This window comes from Ascaphus truei, chromosome 2 (genome assembly GCF_040206685.1).
Source record: "Ascaphus truei isolate aAscTru1 chromosome 2, aAscTru1.hap1, whole genome shotgun sequence".
NCBI lineage: Eukaryota > Metazoa > Chordata > Amphibia > Anura > Ascaphidae > Ascaphus > Ascaphus truei.
In genome coordinates, this window is record NC_134484.1 from 191,145,277 (window position 1) to 191,171,658 (window position 26,382).

A 26,382-nucleotide genomic window follows, 5' to 3' on the forward strand; every position below is an offset into this window, starting at 1 on the left:
TGATCACAGGCTATAGTAATGTCATGAGAATCAGCGTGTTATGTGTGCTATGTATGATTTATTAATTTAGTTATATAATGAAAGTTAAAGTAAAATGATTGATTACATTTGCCTGTTACAGGAAAAAGTTGTTGGCTCATGGAAACCTACTGTACATAGTATTTTTGTACAGTTTGTAATGTTGACAACCACCTAGAGTACTTTCATCTCATATTGTGTCCAAAGAAAGTACAGCGTAAATGAAACGGGCAAATTAAAGCATGGGAATTCATATTTAGAAGTTCAGACTTGTGACTTCCTGACTAAAACACAAAGATGTTTCCTATTTGCAATGGGGGATACCATGAAAGGTTCAAATTGCACACCAAAAAAATCTGTGTCACATTTATTTATCATAACACTCAGACGTATAACCATGACCACCTTTGCCTTTTACCAAGGGACTTTAAATCTGACATCAATTGGACGTAAAGTTAGGTGAATTCTGCCTTTACAGAAAGTTTTTACAACTAAACATTTTTGATGACAGTAGTCATAAATACTAACTCATTTTCTAAACTGTTTTAGCTGTATCACATTGCCCGCCTACTTAAATAATCTTAACAAGCACAACACAGCTTCCCTGTTTTGTGCTTCAGGTTTATGAGATTATGAGAATGAGTTTATTACAAACACCAAAAAAATTGTATTTATTCCAATGCTTTATGGCTGTTTTTTGCATGATTACGAAAGATTTTGACTTGCTTCATTTGACTTACAGTAATTACAAGTACCAATGTTAAAAATTCATTGCTAAGCCGGTGTTTCTCAAAGGTTGGTTAACCTAACTAGCCAAAAAAATGCATGGCTTGATTAAGTATTTTTTTGGCAGTCATTTATGTATAATGCCTTTCCACAGGTTGCAATAGAAAATAGTAAATCTGGTTTAAATGAAATCTGATACTGTTAATGGTTTAATAGAGGCTGCCACAGGGCTAAGGTGCTATTCAACAGATGCTTCTGTTTTATTTTAAATTAATCCAAAAAGTCTCCGAATATATTTTCATAATTAATATAATATAATGTGCACCTTTATAAAAAGGGAGATATGTAGAATCGCCACTGATCTCTTTCAATGTTGTGATTGTAATGATTAAAGCCGGAAACCATAAACACAGAATTTAACATGTATAAAACCTGAATCACTGATTACTGCAGCATAATGCAAAATATAAAACACAACTTTGTTGAATCTATTAATGTGCTTCTTGCAATATTACTGTACCCACATTAATTGATTCCTGGTGTCACTGTGAAACGAAAGTTCTTAAAACCAGAAAATAATTCGATTTTTTTTGCACTATTAGTACAGTAAGTGAAAGAATATATGAAACTATGTTAGACGTTTCAGATATTAAGCATGATAAAAAAAATGAGTGATTGTCACAAGCAATGTTGGGACCTATGACAGAAACACTTTTTGAATTTCCTTTGATGTGTGTGGCTCTCCTCTGTAACAATTTTCCAGCTGGATGGGCCCGGATAGAGCTCTCAGCTTGAATTCATTACTAAATAGTGCTTTCCTGTTTACTTTTTTTTTTGTAGCTGCTGCCCACTAAAAAGAAAATTAAGTCCGGAATGACTCTGCTTATAGAACTGTACCTACTTCATGGGAAAGATACTTACATTGATCGTGTAGTGGGATGGGGGGTCTTTCCACTATGCGACAGCAACTTTAACATTTTAGAAGGCAAATTCAAGTGTCCATTTTTGAGAGGACATTATGATTTAAGGATTGATCGGTTCAACAAAATTGAAGATCTCATTAAGACAGATATGGATCACTGGCTGTGCAACTTGTATTTGCAGGTATGTATCTTCTAGGTACTTCATTTTTTTAAAATATATTTTAAATGATCATCACAAATAAAGCAACTGTATACTTATACTGGTACATACAACCAGTGTATACTATAGAGTACATATGATAAATATTGATACATCATTATACTGTATAGGCCTAAGAATGTATCTGGAGGAAATCCATATTGTAAAACACAAGATTACTCCTTATTATCTTTATTATTTTGTGATACTGTGTATCTTATTGTTAACTTAAACAAGAGGCAAATTGCTAACTCACAGAATATTTTTGTTGATGCCACTCAATCTTTTCCTTGTTTTTTTTTTTTTTTTTTTTTAAATCTTCTGTTCGTCTTCTACCTAGAAAAAGTATGTTTTCTGTTATACTCTTTGCAGCCCGGATCCATTTAATCACATTTACATACAAAACCTGCTTTTAAAAAAAAAAAGGAATGAAGCATTGTAAGAACATTTAAAACAAACTGAAAAAAATATTTTCAAATATCTGGTAGATCCATCTAAACTAACATGTTTAGAAGTCCAGCACCTGATAAAGTAGTTACAGTATGCGGATTGGCTAAAATAAATTATACCTCTATATAAAATTAGCATTTTGCTATATTTTAAATTATTTTTTTTACAAAACTGATCATTAACTCACATAGACTTTTCAACAATTATGTGAAAGTGGACATAGGTTATGTGATTTTACGTCTGAGATGCAGCTACTGTATGTTTTGGGTCTCATGTCATAAATGTGAGATAAAAGGGTTTATTCTGTATTTGAAGATGTGGCCAAATATGCTGTTTTAGGGTCAAAATTTCCCTAAACAGCACAATCGGAACACAAAAAGGTTTAGGGTCAGGCTTGCTCCTGCGGCCAATAGAAAATTGCCATGTCAAGTTCTATTAATGACCCTGCGGCCATATTTGCAGTTTTTTGTGTGTGTCAAAACCAGCACAAAAACCCGACAAATATCTCAGGAATTGGCGGAGTCCCTGGAGATCAAGTGACCACTGATCTGCTCCAAGGTTCAGTTAAGGCAAAAAAAGAATGTGTAAATGGCGATATGTTTCTACATATTGTCTTTATCTGGAGGAAAGTATTGAACACTGATTACTAGACAACATGAATAACAATTACAAGTTCCAACCACCTTCATAGTGCAACAAAATCTATAAGGATGAAATAATATTGTACATGTGAATTACACTGTACCTTAGAACTATACAAGCCAATGTGCACATGACTAACTTGTTAAACTGAATCTCCTATAAATATCATTGCACACAACTAATATATATTACCTGTTTTTTTTTTACAGATTGTACAATTGCCACAATACTTACATGAGCAGAAGGAATATGACACATTTGTACAACTACCCCATGAATTTCTGGCATATGCCAACCATGATGAGAAAAAGGCAGAGTGTGAAGAGATAAAGAGATCTATACTAAAAAAACAATCAAGTCGTAGTCAAGGCACCAATTCAAGGTTATTTTTCCCTTCTGGACAAGGTATTTCCCATGCAGAAAATGTGTAATATAAGTGTAAGACCAAGTTTTTTATGGAGTCAGTGCTCTCAGGAAGGATGGACAAGTTCACCAGTTCCAATGTTTTACTTTGTGAACTTCAAAGTTCATTTGGAAATTTGACTCAAACTTAATCGGAATGAACTTTCAAATCTGAGATAAATGTTAATCAAAACCTAAGAGAGGTTCATCCTCAGTTTATTTATTTTCATATATATTTTTAAAGAAACTAGATGAACTCGAGTTCACAAATGGAAAACAATCTCTCATCTATATATATATTTCTCAAACCGTTGTATGCCTGTCTGTCCGTCCTGTGTCTCCCTGTGTCTAGGGGCAATCACATTGGACCTTTGACCCGTCACTCCGCCTCAGGCCAATGAGATTGCTCCCTTGGCCCGCCCGCCCCCACACACCTCTCATTGGCCGGTGTGGGCTAACAGTGTCTCACACACACCCCTGTGCCCCCCTCACCGCAAACCCCCCACCCCCCTCACCGCAAACCACCCCTTACCGCAAACCCCGGCCTCCCCGCCGCCAAGCCTCCTCCACCTCAACTCTCGACATGCCGCCAGCAAAACTCCCGCCGCCTCCCGCTGAATAACCGCCGCCTCTCACACGCCGCCTGCCCATTCGGCTCTTCTCCTCGGGGCCCCGTATTACTGCCGGGAGCGCCAGTAAGCAGGTAACCTCCCCCCACCTCCACCGTGGCCGAGCCGGAGGCACTGGGTGGCGCAACCAGGTACCCCCCGCTGCCGAGCCAGGAGCACCGGGTGGCACAAGCAGGTACCACCACCACCCCACAAACACCCCCCCCCCCGCGGCAGCAGGTACCACCACAATTCTCCCCGCGGCCGGGCCGGGAAGCCGGTATCATCATCACCACCACCCCCCCCCCCCCTTCGCCGCAGCAGGGCAGAGGAAAAAGCAGAGAGGGGGGGCACACAACAACAAACAACAACAACAAACTGACTGACACACAAACTGCCTGTCTGAAACACACACACTGACTGACACACACATCACACACTGACTGACACACACACACACACACACACTGACTGATGCGCGCACACACCCTGACTAACGCGCACACACACAGAGTGCCTGAGACACACATACTGACTGACGCACACTGACTGCCTGACACGCGCACACACACCCTGACTGACGCACACACACACTGACTGACGCACACATACACTGCCTGCAACGCGCGCACACACACTTACTGGCTAACACACACTGCCTGATGCACACACACACTGACTGACTGACTGACACACACACACACACACACAGACACACACACACATTGACACACTGACTGCCACACACACACACTGACTGACACGCACACACACACTGACTGACTGACTGACGCACACACACTGACTGACTGACACGCACACACACACTGACACACTGACTGACACACACACACACTGACTGACACACACACACTGACTGACGCACACACACACTGACTGACGCACACACACACACTGACTGACGCACACACACACTGACTGACGCACACACACTGACTGACGCACACACACTGACTGACTGACACGCACACACACACTGACACACTGACTGACACACACACACTGACTGACGCACACACACACTGACTGACGCACACACACACTGACTGACGCACACACACACACTGACTGACGCACACACACACTGACTGACGCACACACACTGACTGACGCACACACACTGACTGGTGCACACACACTGACTGACGCACACACACTGACTGACGCACACACACTGACTGACGCACACACACACACACTGACTGCCGTGCGCACGCACACACTGACTGCCGCGTGCACGCATGCACACACTGACTGCTGCGCGCACGCCCGCACACAATGACTGCCGCGCGCACACACACACTGACTGCCGCGCGCACGCACACTGACTGGCGCGCATATGCACACTGACTTCCGCACGCACACACTGACTGCCGCACACACGCACACACTGACTGACGCGCGCACGCACACACTGACTGACACACACACACTGACTGACGCACACACACACTGACTGACGCACACACACACACTGACTGACGCACACACACACTGACTGACGCACACACACTGACTGACGCACACACACTGACTGGTGCACACACACTGGCTGACGCACACACACTGACTGACGCACACACACTGACTGACGCACACACACACACTGACTGCCGTGCGCACGCACACACTGACTGCCGCGTGCACGCATGCACACACTGACTGCCGCGCGCACGCCCGCACACACTGACTGCCGAGCGCATGCACACTGACTGCCACGCATACGCACACTGACTGCCGCGCGCACGCACACACTGACTGCCGCGCGCACGCACACACTGACTGAGGCGCACACGCACGCACACACTGACTGAGGCACACACGCACGCACACACTGACTGTGTGTGTGTGTATGTGTGTGTGTGTGTCAGACTGACTGACGCATGCACACACACACACACACAGAGACAGACTGACTGACTGACTGACTGACGCACACACAATGACTGACGCACACACACACTGCATGTAGCTTTAAAGGGGGGGAACGGAGCTGTAAAGGAGGGAGGGGGGACTGGATTGATGTGTACGAGGGACAAACAGAGAGGGGGGAGACAGGGGAAGAGAGAGAGGGGGAGGAGAGAGGAGAGAGAGAGGAGAGGGAACATTATCTCCCGGGCAACGCCGGGTCCCTCAGCTAGTTGTTTTAAAAAGTTTAAAAACCTTGGAAATAAAAAATCCTACTGGTTTTGTATATTTTCCCATCATTAAAAAAAAACAAATCCAAAACCAAAACATGATTTTTTATTTAGAATCCAAAATAAAGCATCAAAAGAGACAACCCTTAGATCCCATGTGCTGGGAAACAATGAAGTGAAGTTACCTGCTGAACATGTGTATCGTTTCATGTTTAGGAAATTAAACCTTGAAGCCTTTTGCAGAATATTAGAAAGGATGTGGGACCAAATTACCATCAACTAATTAATGTGTTGAAATGCTTTAGGTAAATAAACTACGGTTGGAAAAGTCTAGAGCTAAAAGGGATAGCACTAAGAAAAAGACAATGGAAGACAGCTAATGGACGTGAAACTCTGGGGAAGGGATGTTAACATTTCTTGCTTTCATGGTTTGGAATGGTATTCTAATACATTACCGAGAGGAAACAAAAATGTAAAACAAAATGGTTAATTTAAAAACTGATATAAGGTCATTTTTGTGGAGATATGTTGTCGTCGTAGAGTAAGGTGAGGAGGTGATTGGTATAGTGGTGGTTAGAGGATGTCTTCCACCAGATGGTTTATTGGGAGAAGTGGTGCAATAGTTCAATGCTAGGTGACAGGAAGAGATGGGCAAATTATTCACCAACATTCGAATTTGCAGCCAAGATGGCGTTTATTCCCAAGTGTGAATATTCAGGGATTGTTAAAATAAATGGATTCTCCTAACTTAAAAAAAAAAAAAAACCTTTAAAAATGTGTACGGATATATGCAATTCCACCGGTTGCCATTATTCGCAAATTCACCCTAAACATTCGATTCACCCAGACCCTGAAATATGGGTTGAGAGACAGATAACTGGGAAATATGCTGAAAGGACTCATTTGCATATCCTATTAGCATATTTCCCAGGTATCTGCAGGGTGCCCATTTCAGAGAGAGTAACCTTACCACTGTATTATCCCTTCTCCCTAATTATATGTACATATCCTACATAATTCCTCAAAATTTCATTAAGTTTTTACACTCAGCATTGCAAATATGATCATATCTTACCTATTAATCGTATTACTTTAAGCTCAAAGATACCTTACCACAGAAAATAAACCATCTCTTATAACTAATAATACTGTAAAAAAAAAAAGCAGTAGCTGAAATTAACAGAGGTCATTTACTGTGGAGTCCTTAGTAAATACATTTGGATGGCTGTCCAACCATGGCAGTGCCAAAGTGTATGGACAGTTCATAATGTATGTCATAATGTGTCATAATTATAGGGCAAATAATTTTGTAAAGACCTGCACGAGGTCAATTAATATAAACCATGTGTAATTTCCTCATTGAACAATTTCTACAATACTATATATATATATATGTATATATATTGGAAAATGGTCCAACCTCGTCTTGTATTTATTTCATTAGAGTCCTTCTAAATATATTTTGACAGCATTTTAATATCCCCCATGTATTTGTTTTGTAATATATAAGCAAAAGCTATGCTGATTTTACCAATGATATGTAGCTAAGAGATTTAATAATGGGTAAACAAACACAACATGTGGTAATCCATTTCAAATTAAAAGTTTATTAAATGCTTGCTTGATGACTTTCCGGCTATTTACAATTATAGGAGGAACCCTAGGGGAGTTGAGATCACAGTTGATATCATTGCTTCAACAGTTCAGTCGGAAAACAAAAATACTTATGTTGCTTTCAAATGACATATACAGTATGTTCTGAATCCAAGAAATGCTTTTCAAGTGTGTGACTACTGTGTGGTGGTTATTTGTCAAAGTGTATTATTTACTAATGTCCACCAGTTGCAAAACTAGTGCAAAAGCTGTGCGAACAACATTGCACCGAGATTTATCAAAGGATAAACTCCAAGCGGTCTATGTATCAAGGCAAAAGTTGTAATATTTTGGGGGGGTGGGGGGAAGAATCTATATTAGAGGTATCAATGGAAAAAAAACTATTGAAAGTGATAGGATTTTTTTTAATGATGCATATGAAGCACATTTTGCCCCAGAATTGTATCACTTTTACCTTAATACAGGCCTGCACAACTCCAGTCCTCGAGGGCCGCAAACAGGCCAGGTTTTCAGGATATCCCTTTTTCAGCACAGCTGGCTCCATTAGTGTCTCAGTATGACTGAGCCACTAATTGAGCCAGCTGTGCTGAAGTAGGGATATCCTGAAAATCTGGCCTGTTTGCGGCCTCGAGGACTGGAGTAGTGCAGGTCTGCCTTAATACATAGACACCCTATTCCATTCAATGGGATTTCCTCTCTTTGAGAAATATGGGAGGATATGTACAGGGCTGGTGCTACCACTAGGTGACTTTGGCAGTCACTTTTGGGGGGCAGCGGCAGCATAGGAGGAGGAGGATGGCGGGCAGCAGTGAGACAAGAGGATAGAAGAGAGGACAGCAGGCGGCGGTTGGAGAAGAGTACTGAGGACTATGTGAGTGGAGCAGGGCAGCACAGGAGGACAGCTGAGGAGGAGCGGGCCCCAGCGGTCCGACACAGAAATTTTATTGACTCCCGGTGTCTGCCATTGCTACAGTGTAGCTCCTCCCTGGCCAGCCTCCTGTGCCACCCTGTTCTGTTCACATGGTCCTCAGTCCTCTTCTCCTGCCACCCGCCGTCTTCCTCCTTTGCTGCCCTGTTCCACTCCCGTGTTCCTCAATCCTCTTCTTCTGGCGCAGTCCCATCTTCCTTCTCTGCTGCCCTGTTCCGCTCTTGTTGTTGTTGTTCTCCATCCTCTTCTCCTGTCACCGCCTGACGTCCTCCTCCTCTATTCTCTTCTCTCGCTGCTGCCCGCTGTCCTCCTCTGCTGCCCTGCTCCACCGAAGTCAGGTAGGTGAGAGGAGAAGGTGGAGTAGGGGGTCAGAGAGGAAAAGACGAGGGTGAGAAGAAGAGAAGAAGGTGGTTGAGAGAGGAAGAGGAGAAGGAGGGAGTGATAGAGAAACAGGAGGAGGGTGAGAGAGGAAGAGGAGAGGGAGGAGGTGAGAGAGGAAGAGGAGACGGAGGTGGTGAGAGGAAGAGAAGGGGGTGAGAGGACAGGGAGAAGAAGGATGATTGAGGAGGAGGGGGTGTTTGAGGAGAGAGAGGGCGTGAGAGAGGAGGCATGGAAGGGGTGAGAAGAGAGAGGATGAGGGTGGTGAGAGAGAATGGGACTATAATAAAAAAAAATCTGAAAGTTTGGGGGGCGCAGGGCTTAAAGTTCACCTATGTTGCTTAATACCCTTGCACCGGCCCTGGATACATATCAGAATCTACCAGCAGCAAAACTGCAGAAAACCTTTGCATCATTTTTTTCAAAGAATATGAATATTAGGATGCACTGAGATTTTTTCTGGTGGTGTATTTTTTTTCTCCTGTTGTACCACAACTGGTAGACTTCAATACATGGTCCTAAATGGTGCTGATTTTGCCCCAGGTTTGCAACTGGGAAACTTTAGTAAACAGATCCCACTATTTTACCGTTCCAAAACTATGGAAAAACTGGAATAAAAACTGTACTAGATTTACCAGGGGAACTAACATCCCATTGAAAATAATGCTTTGATAAATAGTTTGCTAAGTGTAAAGCATCTTCAACATGTCACCCGTTGGTTTTTAGAAGCAGGTATACAGTATCTATCAAAGTTTTCTGATTGCGATAATAGGGAAAATAAAGCATTTAACTGCAACCAGACGTTTCAAAGTTATCTAATTAAAAACAATGGGATTTCTTAAAACTACTGTTTTGCACACTTTTTGCATACGTGAGACTTTGATAATTTAATCCCAACGTGATAAAAGTATGAAGGCAAGAGTGGAGCAATCATAGTGTAAAACAATTGCACCAGATGTATCAAAGAAATCAAAACCTATTGATCTTAATGGAAATTTTTGACCTTTGATACTTTAGGGTCCCACTTATAAATTCGAATTGCACCACTTCTGCATAAATACTTGGGGGAGATGTATCAACATAAAGAAAGGACATATACAACTTTGTTTTGGCACATTGCCCTATTTTGTTAGTGTTTGTGTGAAATGAATAGGGATTTTTACAAATTGTTAGGCAGAACATTTTCCGTAACATCAGACCTTTATTTTTCATGCAAATACAAGATGAGTGAAGTACAGAGATGCAAAATGTTGTACATGTCATACAATCTGCACATCATGCAACTCCTACCTGACTCCTATTGACACTCCCCAAGCCCCAAGCTCCCACATATGGGAGTTTTGTTGCATTGCTCCATTTTATGCTTGCATGCCTGGCCAATGTTAGAACGTATTTCTCCACATTTGACACCCCAGACCTGGCATATTTTTGCCAATACACAATACAATAGTCATGCACAGTGACACAATTGGATACAGTATAATTGTAGCAAGACTTACTGTTCCCATGACCATAGTTTAAAAAGGGAAATGCCTCGAAACTTCATTGCATGCCATGGCGCCACGACCGCCACGACCGCCACGACCGCCACGACCGCAGCTGCCCAGTGGTATATTGCAGATTCTGTAGTTCTTTGAATTAACGCTAGGTGATATTAGTTTGGAATGTAGCTAAGCTAAATTCAATGTATTGTGAGGTTATTGCCACAGTCATGCACATTCTGTATAATACCTTATAAGAAAAGTGTCTGTTGCTTTTTAAGACCCCCATAACCACCTCTTTCAATGCTAGAAAACTAAAACACCAGACAGTCTCTGTAAATTCTGAAATATTTATTTAAGTAAAGCACAGACACATTGTGTACATTGCAAATTACATGAGAGGCTGTGGTAAATATGGATTGTATTGTACAGTGCAAGAAAATGAAGTGCACTGGACCGGTGAATGTTTTATAACAATATTTATTACTGAGTACATGTACAGAAATAATAAAGCTTCCCTAGAAAATCCAATCTGGCCCTGGCTGTATCTTGTGAAGTTCCACCTGTAAGATAATGAAGAAATACATACGTTACTTAAAAACGGTGTTATTCTGTAGTGCATATGTGCGCTATCATTCTATTGAATTACACATGCGCAATGCAAATAAATACAGTTGTACTGAGTCACTGAATGTGCATTGCATTTTAAGTGTATACAGAAGGAGAGTATCCCTCAATAAGCACTCAGGTTTACAAAAGTATATACACATTTATTAATAATTACATCACAGAAACAAAAAGGTGGTTAATACAATCTATAGTTCTCCACAATATATTATGTAGCCATGCCACCTTTGGCTAATAACCTGCCCTACTCCTGGCAGTAAGTCCTGCTAGAATCAGGCTGCCAGTAGTCAACATGGGGTTTTCCCCCTCCTTGGTGCTGCACTTGAGTGACAGTGGAAGGTGGTGACATCAGGCCTGAGCATGTCCAATCATGGGGTAAACCTGGTGCCCTCCTCCTAACTGTACTTAAGGTCAGTGCCACCCCAAATTTAGGAGTAAAGGGGGGTCCTCCGGCGCGTTACTCTGCTTGTGGCTCCACGGCGTTTAAGGCATATAAGTGAGGGAGAGAAGAGAGGGGACCACAGTAAGGGACCAATACAGTGATTATACACAGCTCTTCGTTTGATTGGGGAGGGAGGGAGGGGGGGGAGTCGGGGTGTTGGGGAATCAATAGAGATTGAACGATACTGCTACATAAAGGAGACACACTTACATCAAAATATCTAATATCTTGAATTCTTCTACTCTTCTCCTTATATAGCTGCTTGTTGTTGAGGGTGAGGAAAAACCTCCTGGTATCCTCCTTCAGCAGACAGCGACTCCGTTTTCCTGGAGTGCACTGTGACGGTGGCCGCTTTGGAAAGGTCAGTTACTGACCAGTTCCAAAGCGGCCACCGTCACAGTGCACTCCAGGAAAACGGAGTCGCTGTCTGCTGAAGGAGGATACCAGGAGGTTTTTCCTCACCCTCAACAACAAGCAGCTATATAAGGAGAAGAGTAGAAGAATTCAAGATATTAGATATTTTGATGTAAGTGTGTCTCCTTTATGTAGCAGTATCGTTCAATCTCTATTGATTCCCCAACACCCCGACTCCCCCCCCTCCCTCCCCAATCAAACGAAGAGCTGTGTATAATCACTGTATTGGTCCCTTACTGTGGTCCCCTCTCTTCTCTCCCTCACTTATATGCCTTAAACGCCGTGGAGCCACAAGCAGAGTAACGCGCCGGAGGACCCCCCTTTTTTCTACCAGTATCCACACAGAGGTTGGTGAATCACCTCTGAGAGACTCAGGCTGCGGAACTGCTTTGTGCCAAGGACAGGAGCCATATATTGAACAGTAGGCTAATTCTTTTTTGGCGCAACTTTTCTCTCTTTTTACCAAATTTAGGAGTGCCTCTACCCACTTGAGGGAGGCAAGTCACACAGCCAAGAGCCTTATTATTGGGCCTTCTCTGGTCCTCTTCCCCTCGGGGGAGAGTGAGTGTGAACTATACCTCTGACCCTGCTAGAGGGGCAGGGAAGAGCTGGGATGGCTGCGGGTGTCCTTGGCCTGTAGTGAAGGTCCAGGGACCATCCTTCAGTGAGTAGCTGACAGTTGCTGCATTGGGCAGAACCCTGCCATGTACTGTGCTGCACAGAGAGAGAGAATAAACTGTTCCTGTTTTTATTCTCCCGCCTAGTGTGTGATCTTACTGGGGGTAATGTTACCCATGTGGGTAATGTACCCCAGAAACCTGATCCTGTGTCACCACTACCACCGGTGGACAGCTCAGTCCTCCTGTTACCAGCAGGTATCATGCACCACACGACCAGTTATTGGCAGAATCTCCCAGAGGGTGGGGGGAAGACCGTTACAATTATAATAATGCTATCACCCATAGATAGCTTTCTCCTTGTGTGTTCTCTCTTTGTACCTCCTTGGCTTCTACACTTACCTTGGATTCCTGGTGTCTAGCAGTGATTTGTTGGCCATTTGTGTCAGCATAACTCCAATCGGCTTTTCCACTTGTTCCAGTCTTCAGCTCTCAGCTGCGGCTAAGTATTGGTTCAGCTCTGCTTTAGTCCATTTGCTCTTCAAAGAGCGCCTGGGATTCTACCTATGTTTTTCAGACCTTGGAGCTGTTTCAGTGAACTTATATCTATGGATTGCCTTTCCTCCGATGGTTCATCTTAATGTGCTGATTTTACTTTTCAATGTTTAAAACACTTATTATGATCTGAGGTCTTCACTGCTTTGAGCTTATTGTGAAACAGGTTTCCCTGTAGCCAAGGTACATGTTTGCTGCAGATTGAGGGATTTTTGTTCCACAGTATTCTATTTAGACCGACCGGTCATGTAGATGGGAGGCTGATTGCATGCCTCATCACCCTCAATTTAGATTAATCAACAATATTGGTGTTTTATTTATATTATTGTGTGACTTTCTTCTATCTAGTGGTGCTAGCATTATTTTAATATATTGTGGAGGTACTAGAGATTGTTTTAACAATCTTTTGTTTCTGTGATGTAATTATTAATACATTTATATACTTTTGAATACCTGAGTGCTTATTGTGGGCTCTCTTCTTCTGTTTACAAAATTCATATTATCCCCAGCACCACCAGCAGCTACTGTATTTACTCTTTAATGTATTCTGTCTGATATAGGTACATTTGACATAATAGGGCAACATTTTATTTGCATGTATGTATGTATATATATATAAAAAGATAATTTGAGAAGCGCACGCTCCCAAATAAAAATAATAACAAAAAAAACGTTTATTTATTCCATAAAATGCAAATGCTCACTGACAAAACAAAAAAACTTTGATGCGGTTATTGCACGTAATAAAGTCACAGGTAGCAGCAAATCCTAAGAGGTTTTCGGCTACTTAGGGAACAATACACAAAGCAGATACAGATGCAGCCACCAGTATCTGATGACTTGCCTTGGAAAATCTGGGGCAATTTCCCAGTAAACTGAAACATTTCTGTGAGATATCTGCAGCCAGGCTAATGGCCCATCGGATTAACACAGAGGGGGTCACTGAAGGTCCCATTCAAACTGAAAGGAACTGCAGGGACCCCTGCTGTGTTAATCCGATGGGCCATTAGTCTGGCTGCAGAATCTCACAGAAATATTCCAGCATTTACTGTGAGATAGCCACAGTATTTTCCCAGGCAAGTCATTGGATACTGGTGGCTGCATCTGTAATATAACCTGCTGGTAAATTGAGTCCCCACATGAAAAGCCCTCATGTATAAAACAGCTGACGGTATTGCTGCTCGTAAGGACTTAGGCTGCGTCCCCGCTAGCGCTGAGCTCACTGAGCGGGTGGTGCTTGGCGAGGTGACTTAAATATATGTATGTATATATATATATATATATATATATATATATATATATATATATATATATATACAGTGTTCGACAAACCTATTCATGGCCAGTAGATTTCTCCTGCTCTGCAAAAAAAAATCCCCTACACCAAAAAAAATAATCTCTCTATCTCTGTGGTTCCCAATCTGTGCGCCGCGTGGCTGGCCTACAGGGACGTCGCGAGTGTGTGTGTGGATTCCCCCTCGCAGCCCATCCGTCCTGTGCTGGAGACCAGCCCACCGCACTACACCGGCAGGGAGAAGAGAAGCTGCAGCACGGAGAGGAATCTCCACCCTCTCCTTCCTGTACCGGCAGCCAGGGACAGAGGAGAAGCTGCAGCAGGGAGATGAATCTACCTCCCTCCTTCCTGTACCGGCAGCCAGGGACAGAGGAGAAGCTGCAGCAGGAAGAGGATACCAGCCCTCCCCCCCTTGCCTCACTCCGGTACCTGCTGGAGAGTAAGCTCCCCTCCCCCCCCCTCAGCAGCTGGAAGAGAGAGAAGCCACCCGGCTCCTGCCACTGCCATGAAGGTAAGAGAGACCTTGGCTGCAGGGATCCCCTCCCTCACCGTTCCACCCAGGAGCCATAGTCGCCCTCAACCTTCTGAGATCTCCCTTCCTGGCTGCCCACATACCACCACCCCCAGGGTGCCCAGGTACCGATCACCCCCCCCCCCACCGCTGCTCAGAGCCTCACTGCAGCAGCACCCTTTCCCATCCACTCCTCTGCTGCAGTTCCCCTGCACTTTACACCCCTCCTGCGTGTGTATATGAGTGTGTGTGTGTATATGAGAGAGAGTGTGTGTGTGTGTATGAGAGAGAGAGTGTGTCTGTGTATGGGAGAGAAAGTGAGTGTGTGTGTGTGTGTGTGCAGGACACCAGAAGTACCCCCCCACCCAATCAGTCACCCCCCACGGGTGCTTTCCCTTGCCTTAGACAGCGCGCTGTCCTTGGGCGTGTCGGGGGCGTATCGGCAGGTGGGCCAGTGACATCACGGAGCTGGTTCGCCCTCATTGGGCGAACCGCTCACGTGACTGGCCCTTCGCTCCGGCAAGCGGGAAAATTTAAAATTTTCCTAAGACCTACGCTTCCGCGCACTTGCGGAAGCGTATGCGAGCCCCTACTAAAGCCACTCTCACTGCGGCTGTAGGGGCTCAGTGCCGAGCGGAAGCGCGTCTCAGTGCGCCTCCGCCCGCAAGCACTATCCATGGATGCAGCCTTACTCAGAAGACAGATAGGGAACACCTCCCCTCCAACTTATAACATTGTGTGAATGAGGGTACCTGGACATTGAGGGACTACGGATCAGGTAAGATCCCAGGTGGGATTGCTGCTTTAGATATTGTTAAGCGGGGGCATCCAGACACTGGTTAAAGGGTGCAGGAAACTAGTCATTCACATCTGGCTTTTTTTTCTAAATCCGACATTTACACACACACACACACACACACACACACACACACACACACACACACACACACACACACACACACACACACACACACATTCACTCATACACACATACTCACATAGACACATACACTCATACACACAAGTAACAAGAACTAATCGTAGTATGTAATACAATAAATAAACTAATGTCAAAAACGAATGTTGATCTTACTAGGAATTTATTCATTTTTTTTAAAGGGGCGGGACTGGGGGCGGGGCTAGGTGGCGAGTAGATTTTTTGTTCGGCGAGTAGATTTTTGGGTGATTTGTCGACCACTGTATATCTCATAACCATGGAGATCACCAAGCAGCTGGGACAAAATATAGCATCTGTCTGGACTTCCATATCTACATAATAACACATATACACAAATAGAAAAAGAAGAAAGAAAACTCACATACAAAATATTGCTACACATATAACTAATGGCGTATAACTTAGGTAAAACATAAACAACTCCTTCCTCAGACACAGATGACTCATCCCATAGGCTTCCCATCGCTGTATATACAGTATATATATATATGGTAATGAAAGAAGAATATCAATTTATTATTGGTCGATCTTAAATATTAATCTGAATTTCCTAATCAATTCTTAACCAACTATCCACTCTCAAATCACAACTATTCCATCTATTCACATATATACAAATCTACATATTGTAGAATGAAGGAATGAAGAGTTTGGAAAAGATAATAAACAGTCCCAAAAATTAAACCGTTTACCACTACCCCAATCTCTGTTCCATGCAACATATGATCCAAAATATATCAGTTTATATATATATTCAAGCTGGATAGTATACAGCCATTTAAATAAAATTATTTTAATCGGAATCTGAAAATATACCAAAAATGATACATGCAAGTTTTTGACACACTGGAAAAATACAAATCCAATTAATCCCTTGAAACATTAATTCTTATCAAAGGTAAACCAATCATTAACTATTCCAGTATAGAGTTGGATATAAAAGTTTAGATAAGTCTAAAGAGGTATACATGAATCACTCTCATCATGAATAACATAGTACTAGCATAAGACAGAGTAAATCACTCCATAGAAACTCATAACTCCAATAATAGTAGGAAAACATATTATATGTATAGACTTTCAACCTCTGGAAGAAAACCACTGTGAGAAATGAACAAATATATTAAATCGTTTTAAAAAATGACTGATATTCCATTCTATATTTATTCCTTCTGGATCATGGGTCCTCAAGAGGATAATCCAGTAGACTTCTCTACGGTCCAAGCCTTTGACAATGTCTCCTCCCCTTTCTTTCATAATAATTTTCTCAATTCATATAAAGGAGAAATGATCTGGTCATGCTACTGTGCCCACATGGCCAAATAAAGATTCCTCACTATGACATTAGCCACTATAAGGTTTGAGTCTTTGGCTAGAATGAGACAGAACTGTATCTGTGATCATTCCCCTAGATGCAACACTAGTTTTCTACTAGTTGTCTTGCAAGGGTAAAAGGCACACAAATACAGGTTTGCCAACTACAAAAAAGAGAGGCCACAGGTAACGGTTAGGTGTGAAAAAAACTACAACCAAATTGATGTACTAGATTTTAAGTACAGTATCCTGAACCTAATGCCAATTACCTCTCTACTGATGAGGGGGTGGTTCTTGTTGCAGATAAGCCTGTGATGAATGAAAAAGCTGTAGACTGGGGTCCCCTGTTACTGAAGGGGATTCAAAATGCAGAGATAACCCACTAGACATCACTTTGGATTTCCCCACACATTGAACACAATAAGTCTACCAACTACCAAACAGACATGCCATGGGGGTAAATCAGAGTGGATAAAAACTCTGCCCAGGTTGAACCACCTGCGATCATTGATACTGAACTAGACGGAGGTGACTACCCTAGTCTCAGGGAAGAAAAGATTGCATGAAGCAGGTGAGAACATGTTACCAAGCGATTTAAAGAAGACTTGTTAAAGTGGAAAAAGGATCTTGAGCTAGGAGTCCTCTACAGAGGTGAGGAAGCTAAGCACATGGTGGAAAGACTGTGCCTGGAAAAAATCCTCCCCGGGCGATTAAAGCGCACTGGATACAAGCACATACAGTATGAAAAGAAACACTTGTTAGCTTTATCCATCATGGGAACTGTATAACAGGGCTCCTCTTCAACCACGGCCACATATTGGGGACACAAATTGATAGAAACATGGCAAATCTCGCTGGTGCATATCAGGAGTGCCAGATGGTGGTCCAAAGGTGAACCCCCAAATTACTGGGCACTTGGAAAAAGGGCTCCAGTCCCAGAGTGACTGAGGGTTCTCTCCCTCCAACTATTCTCATCTCGAGAGAGATGGGAGGGATGGGCTTCAGCCATGGCTATCCCAAGTTACTAACAAACAGAAGAAAAAAAGAGATAAGGAAGCGCAATATAACGGGAGATGGCAAACAAGCAACTTTATAATAAATGTATAACACAAATAATATACAATAAACAACCAATGGTGTAATAAAAATCAGTAAATGATAATGTCCATATGATCTTAGAATTACTGGTAAGTTGCAATCAAGGCCCGCTGCTGCAAACAGAGAATCAAGCAGGTAAAAACAACCTGATGCAAAAACAAAGTTCCAGAACCAGGGTGTCAGCTCCAGATAGATGCACAGTTCGTTGGTTGATGGAATAGTTAATAAAGTAGGAGTGTATACGGGCCGTTGATGAGCCACTGCTAAATAAACTCACCTAACCTCCAGATGTTAATGCAAAAACGGCACGTTAATTTCTCCTTATAAGTTCCTCTCCAACGAACTCCTCGGAGTCTCAGATGTCAGAGACTGGTAATCTTCAGCCTACCGGGTTTCCGGGTATGGCGTCACGGCCGGACGTGACGCACCAACCCTTCCCGGCTACAGCAGAAACCGCTCAATCCTCCTCTGCAATACAGGTTGCGAGCAGGCACGCCGACAATGAAGGCGACGCCGCTCCCTCCAGGCACTCAACAGCCAACACTCAATAAATGAGTTTAATTTGCTAAATCCGTTGTGCCCTATGTTCCTTTGTTTACCTATAGTATCAGCCACTATTATACCATATAACCTATGTAAGTGCTCTTGAGAAAACTATAGCATTTGTGTCGTCTAAGCCAGGGGTGCACAGACTGAGGGATGCACCCCCCAGGGGGGCGGGAGATTTGTCTGGGGGGGCGCGGGCGGTTGCAGAAGCCCCACGCTTTCTCCCCAGGCATTTAAATTAAATGCCGGGGGATTGCGTGAGGCCTCTGCAACAGGAAAACTTACCGAGATTCAGAAGCTCTGGTGCGTCTCCATGGCAACGCAACATCAAATGATGCCACAGGGTCATGTGATGTCACAAGCGTAAAATGACACCATGGGTCGCGTGACACAACGTCACGTGACCCGAAGCATCATCTGACGCGGCGGCATGTTGGAAGAGAGGGGAGCGCGAATCTGGAGCAGGCCAGATAGGGGACGCAGCAGGAAAAGTTTGCGCTCCCCTCGTCTAAGCAATATTGTAGTGAATTTTATTGTTTACAAAGGTTCTTATGATATAACAGATTTTTCATCTCCCTGAAGAAAAGTTGTATGATCTTAGAGGGAACCCTAAACCAGCCACACATCATTAAAAATATTTGTGTGTAAGACCATAATAATATTAAAATATTAATATTTGTACTCAAGTATTCCTAAAATAGGTCAAGAAGTTTTCTTGCAACTTCAGAAATTAAAAAAAAAAAAAAAAAGTTCAGTTTGGCATAAATTTAGAAGAATGCCCAGTGATTTATGTCTTACTATGTATCTAAACTGAAGCAGATCATCTCTTTTAAAATAAAATGTATTTGTAACTGGAAAGAAACTTGAAATCAAATGACATATGTTCATATATTATTGTTTTGGCATCATCTCAAAACAATGTATTATGCTGTATGCTGCTAAATGTTGATCTGCATCTTGTGTGAAGACATAAGACAACAAAAACAGAAAAAAAATGGGAAATAAATCTCTCTCAAGGGGAACAAAAAGTATATGCAGCCAGCACATCTTTCAGGATCAACAAAAAGGTATACACAAAAACGTTATAACAGTATTCCCCAAAGTTAGAAGTAGAACACTACTTATAAATATTCTTGCAAAATACTTTAATTGATTGACAGGAACAAAATAGAGACCGCAACATTCCAGGTCCAACAAGGCCCTCCTGAAGAAAGGTCGGTGTTGGACCAGAAAGGTCGTGGTCTCTGTTTTGTTCCTGTAAACAAATGAAAGCCTTTTTGCAAGAATTTTTGTAAGTAGTGTTCTACTTCTAACTTTGGGGGATACAGTTATAACTTTTTTGTGTATACCTTTTTGCTGATCAAGACATAAGACAACAAATATTGGTAAATGAATGGCAAAAAAGTGTTCAACCAGATGAACACATTTTCAAAAGTGAAATGCTCTGCATGTTAGCCACACAGGTGGGGCACACATGGACGTTAGAGCTGGTTTGGCTGGTTGTACATTCTTCTGACTTAAGCCAGATTAATACATGATGACTTTCTAACATGCAGGAACGAAAACTTTACTGGGGACAAAAGAAAGGTCAAATCCTTACATGATGAAATATACAGTTATTTAGAAAGGATTGCAATTTTATATTCCCTTTTGCTTCTGATCTCTTTGTTGAAAAAGTAATTTCAATGAAATGAGAAGAATGCTCTAAATTGGTCCTAACAAGGACATACTGCAATATGCAATGAATAGCCTCAGAACATAAGGGTGTAGGCTATTGTGATGCCAATCCTATGTTGAGAGTTTGTTGTTACATAAAAAGCCAATTAGTGTTACATTTATCTATGACTTTAATGGGGCTTTTCCTGCAATAGCACGCCATCTGCACTTATCACACCTTACAGAATAAGCCCTGTAGTCTGTCTCAAAGTGACTCTGACTGACAAGATCCTTACTGCTCTTTAAGCACAGAACCATGTGGACGGAATTGTTCTTTTACATTTCATACTGTAGCTTGTAATTTCCCTAACAGGACAACCCTTGGCCTCTCAGAGAGATCCTAATGCTCATAAGGAAATAATTCCCAATACTGAGAAGGATATGAAAATACAACTTGATGCACAGAAGGGAGAGGAGGAGAATATTTTAACAGAAACTCAGACAAAAATTGGTCAGCAAAGCTTGCCAAATGTTCCTAAGGTTTGTATCTTAAATCTAATATCTCTAAATTGTTTTGCCTTCAAATACATTCTGGGCAAGCTACCCATCTATCTGAACAAGCTCCTCACCCCTACCACATGCAGCACTTATCATCTGAGATCAGACTCCAAAAGACTGTTCATGGTCCCAAGGATCAACAAAGTATCGGCCACTCCTCCTTCTTTTACCGTGCACCCCAAAAGTGCACCCCAAAACTGGAACAATCTACCAGAGATTCTCACATCCACCACCAGTTTATGTTCTTTCAAAACTTAGGCTGTACTTATAGTGCCTTGTGACGGCGATGTGACTTAGCCCTGAATCAAATACATTGACTCCGTCGCAAGCGCTTATAGTAAGCGTGACGGCCGGGTCTTTTTGATTTTTTAGAGACAGTCGCCACATATGACTTTCTCTAAACCAATCAGAGACCATGGGCCGCCCCCTTTCGTGACGTTACTGGCGAGAGTCGCTGAAAATCAAATTATAACTTTCGCTGACGGCGACGGGTGACGTCATCGGTCGCGTCGCCGTTGTCAGCACTATAAGCGCGGCCTGAGGCTGTCTCACATTTTAATCTGGTCTGTAACTGTTACATACGCCTATAATATATATTATCTCTAACTGTGCATGCAATGTCTTGTATATAATGTATACCCTGTTCACTTATGTAACTGTATTTGTAACCATGTATTATTTGTCTTAACTCTATGCCCAGGACATACTTGAAAACGAGAGGTAACTCTCAATGTATTACTTCCTGGTAAAACATTTTTATAAATAAGTTATAAATAAATAAATACTTGACATTACGGAATTAACAATTAGTCTTTTTCATTAGGTAGACGAAACAACATTACAAAGTACACTGAGAAATATGAAGAGGAAGATGTGCAAAAAAGGTATACGAATAAAAGTTGCGTCTGCTCATTTTTCTATTTTGAACTTGTAATTTTATTGATATTTTCAATATTAACAAAAAATAATAAGTAAAAGATATAGAGGAAGAGGAGAGAGGGTGGATCCAGAAATTTAAAAGGGCAGGGGGAGGTGACATTATCATCTTTACATTCAGAGATTATATAATGTATCAATAATCTAATCAAATCTCATTCTTCAAATTTATCTTCAGGTTATAGTAGTAATAATCCTAATGAACCTTGGTGTAACTCATCCTTTTCTCCGCATAGTCACTACTGTGTCAGTCCTCTTAATCTGTCTCTGATTTCTGATTGTCCCTGTGTTCTTAAGAAAAGGTAATTGACTATTTTTTTATCATAATTATCCATGGATCACAAGTCTTATTACACCTCTTAACTGTATGTTTTAGGAAAGCAGTGAGTTTCTCCATAATCATAATCTCCCGCCCCTCCCCCCCTACCCTACAGCAAGTCAGGTTTTCAGGATATCCTAGCTTCAGTTGAGGTGGTGCAGTCTTCGACCGAGCCTCTGATTGAGCCACCTGTGCTGAAGCAGGGATATCAGGAAAACCTGACCTGTTGGGGGACTTGAGGACTGGAGTCCAGCATCCCCTTTCCCCTCCATGCTGTTACTTGTCACCTTCTTCAAACATCCTTTTCTCACCTACCTTATCTAAATCTCTGTTTTTTCTGCTTTGTAAACCTCTGTTTTAGCCATAGATTCCTTTGTAAACCAGTATTGCTGACCTGAGGAAGAGAGGAGAACTCTCGAAAGCTTGTCCTATGACATAAATTGTTAGTCCAAATAAAAAAGGTAACACCTAATACGGAAGTATTAATTTATTCTCCACTATCGCAACTGGACTAACAAGACTATTTCTGTTATATATATAGGGTAACTACAAAGGGAGAGGAGTTATAGGGGATGACATGGGCAGCATGGAGTATTAAGGAGAGGGGTCATGGGGTGACCAGTCTACTTTTTGGTGTGTAGTGTGTACTATTCTTAGCCTTGTATAGGTGCCTTTGAACCCATTAACCTGTTGTGATTCACTTTTGATTTACCCTAGTGTTTTTTGAGTCACTATCCTTTTCATGTTTAGGGTTGACAACTTGTGTCGTTCCCTAGTGCTGTTCACTTGTGTTTAAGGGTAGCACCCGTGACAGGGGTCCATGCCTCTTTTTTAAGTGTTTTTAATCATGTACTGTTTATTCATCCCTTTTTGCACTGTGTCAAATAAATAAACAAATATATCAATTGCATACCTGAGTGCTCCCATACGGGTTACTTTTTTCTCTTTTCACTCACATAATTCACAACCCGTGAGCACCGCCAAATCTTACTCATGTAAAGCAAATAGTATATTTTCTTTGGCTTATGGTGGCATGAATATTGTACAAGTAGATGCAAGGTTTTTCTTCCCTATCCCTTCCCTCTTTTTACCCCGTTATTTGAACATATATATATATATATATATATATATATATATATATATATATATATATATATATATATCAGGCAGGAAATGCGCTCTCGACCAATAAAGGGGTGCTCTGTAAACCAGTGCACAAAATATGTACTGTATAATAAAGAAAGTCCAGCGGACAGACACTAACCAGAAAGAACATATCTTATAGTCCACTCCTCAACGTTTCGGCTCGCTATGGAGCCTTTCTGAAGATCTTGATGAGTGGACTATAATAAATCTTCTGGTAGTGTGTATATATATATTTATAAGACTGGTAATCACCATAAAGGTTATTATAATTCACTCATCAATCATTTCCACTTTTTCCCCAAGAGAGTATCTGGTTATTAAGATTGTTCTCTTTATTTTTTCTATCTTGTAAATTAATATTTTTGGGTTACTTAGCTTTTTACATGCTTATTTGCATATGCCACTGTGAGGGAGTACACAGTACAAGAGGCTAAAACTCTCTCACTCTAGCAGACCAGAAAAACCACACCCTAGCTTGTAGGTTGCTAGCCGATTAGAAAGGGGAGGTTTAAAATGCAGACAGCAGTCTTCATGCTGTCTCCCTCTCTGCTCTCAATTGGTGAGGAAACAGGTTGCAGAGCACCTGTCTAGGGAAGAGTCTGAACTCCCTGAGTTGTACCTGAGATTAAGGACTGTTGTGTTGTTTTGCAGACCTATGCTACTGTACGTACTTCCTTTGAACTGGCTGTTCTATTCCAATAAACGTGTACTGCAACCTGCTTTCCCTGGTGAGGTATATAAAGGACTTTCATTGCAATACAGTGGTGTGTGAGCTCCTTTCTGACCATACCTTTGAGGCCACTCGTCACAGCCAGGTTAAAGCTATTGCCACAGTGAAAATTCCCTTAACACTGCTTTACCACTACCAAAATGGATTTAGTGAACAGGCGAATAGAAAATATTGGTGTTAAACCACAATAATGCAAATTGTTCTATTTTTTTTACCTTTAATGAACCTAGGTCTATATGCCACATTCACAAAGCAGTGTGCTACTAAATATCACCTTCCGGTGGCAGAAGACACCAATGGCCCATATGTGCTATTCCAAAAGACCAGAATACAGAGAAATGAATCTCCCGATGGGTGCTACAAAAATCCTGAATAGATGGCTGCAATATAGCTTCTGGGTGGGACATAAATTATATACAAACCCCCAATGACTGTGCATTTGAGGAAGACATGGCTCACTATATAACCTAATAAAATAGACCTGTATTAGATAAAGGGGTATCTAGCTAAGAAATTCGGAAGTGAGCCTACATATGGTAGACCAACCCCATAGATCAGGCTAAGGAACCCCCAGGTCTATAGGTATAGAGCCCTATGAAAACCTCAAAATAAACACAATAACATAATATATAGGGTAAGGAGAATGAGTAAACTCACATGAAGTCTCCTTAGAGGTCCACAGTACCCAGGAGTGGCGTGCGTCGATCCAGCAAACACATTTTATTTTTTATATTTTTCTACTTTTTGCCTCCAGTCCCTCATTATTTTGCAGTGCGTTATCTTTTTTCTCTTTTTTTGCTCTATTCCATAAGACACCTACCAATGGCAGAAAAACCCTCTGTGTGGCGCCTTCCGGTGCCAGAAGGTGTCTTATTGATCAGCACCACTTAGTAAATATACTGTAGCCCAATTTGTGCTCATTTTCATTAACGCTACTGTTAAATAACCGTGTGTGTTATTCAATCACTTTAGGGAGTTTGTTGACATTCCTTTGGTGATGGGATTCAGTGTGTCATTTTAACTACAGCAGCATCCTAATAATGGTGCCATCGTGGCTGACAGGATTTCAGTTGGGTCTCAAGATAACTACTGTGCATTATTTTTTACATCAACAGGATTGTTATTTTACCATCAACTCATAAAATGGACTTTGCATCCTCCTATGCCACTTTAACATATCCTCGATAATCTTATAGAACCTTTTTATTTCAACTTCACATGCTTACACGTTATACAATCTAAATGTTATTGTGTTAAGCAACAAGCGACATGTACTCTAAAAGAACGTTTACTTCTCAACTAACAATATCTGTATCACTGTAAACCCTTTTTTCATTTCGGTCAACATAAAGAATATTCTATTAAGTTGTCATTTAACTTGCTGCGTTTTGTGCATGTCGACCAATCTAGTTGCTTTTAAGCTGTGTGGCTGGACAAACTTGACACCTTTGACATTTTTCAAAATGGCAAAAATGACGGTATTTCAAGGTATGATTTATGAACGCCACGTATAGAAACGCTTTTGCTTTCCACACAAGCTCTCTCATTCAAACTTTTTCTGAGCAACATTTTTAATGGAGAAACCAACAGTGGTTTGCACGTCATTATAACAAAGAGATTAAACTCTGTTGAATAATGTCCATCTCCGTGATCATGTTTTTTTTATTCTCTTTTATTCAAGAAAGAGCATGCCGTACTGTATATGATTAATCATTTGGGAGGAATTGCCACAATACAAAAAAAAAGTTGTAGGCTTTGAAATGCTTTGCTGATTGCTAGTCTCTATTAAAATCTTCTTAGAATAACAGATAGGTTTAATTCCTGAAGCACAAGAAAAATGATATAATCTATGGATTTCTCATATTATTATATCACTTTATTATATCCCTCTGCCTGACTGCAGAAAAAAAGAAGAGATCTCTCGTTTTGCAAGCTTTACATGGATCAGGCGGAGGTTTACTTAATTAGAACCCCCAGGCAATAAAGGAACCCTTTTTTTTAAATTCTGTGAATCTTAATATGCTAAATAATGCAAAGCTCCAACTCTTGAAGCATGAGACACACATCTGGCAGCTTAACATTTAAATTACAGAACAAAAGAAAAAAAAAAACACACCAGTGTTAATTCTCGTG

At 41.6% G+C, this 26,382-nt stretch overlaps 1 protein-coding gene across 1 annotated transcript; it reads left to right on the forward strand.

The window, feature by feature from the left end:
- Window positions 1–415: 415 nt before the first annotated feature.
- LOC142488174 (uncharacterized) lies at window positions 416–25,126 on the forward strand. The gene is made up of 6 exons (XM_075588546.1): window positions 416–472; window positions 1,585–1,848; window positions 3,168–3,363; window positions 20,934–21,100; window positions 21,942–22,002; window positions 25,062–25,126. The coding sequence occupies exons 1-6, from the start codon at window positions 416–418 to the stop codon at window positions 25,124–25,126; spliced, it is 810 nt and encodes a 269-aa protein (XP_075444661.1).
- The last annotated feature ends 1,256 nt before the right edge of the window (window positions 25,127–26,382 follow it).

Bases quoted from the DNA above. Each gene is read 5' to 3' on its own strand.
- LOC142488174 (XM_075588546.1), top strand. From the start codon at position 416: ATGACCACCTTTGCCTTTTACCAAGGGACTTTAAATCTGACATCAATT. The intron at 3,364-20,933 runs GTATTTCCCATG...TTTCCCTAACAG, and splicing joins ATTTTTCCCTTCTGGACAAG to GACAACCCTTGGCCTCTCAG. The intron at 22,003-25,061 runs GTATACGAATAA...CTATTCCATAAG, and splicing joins GAGGAAGATGTGCAAAAAAG to ACACCTACCAATGGCAGAAA.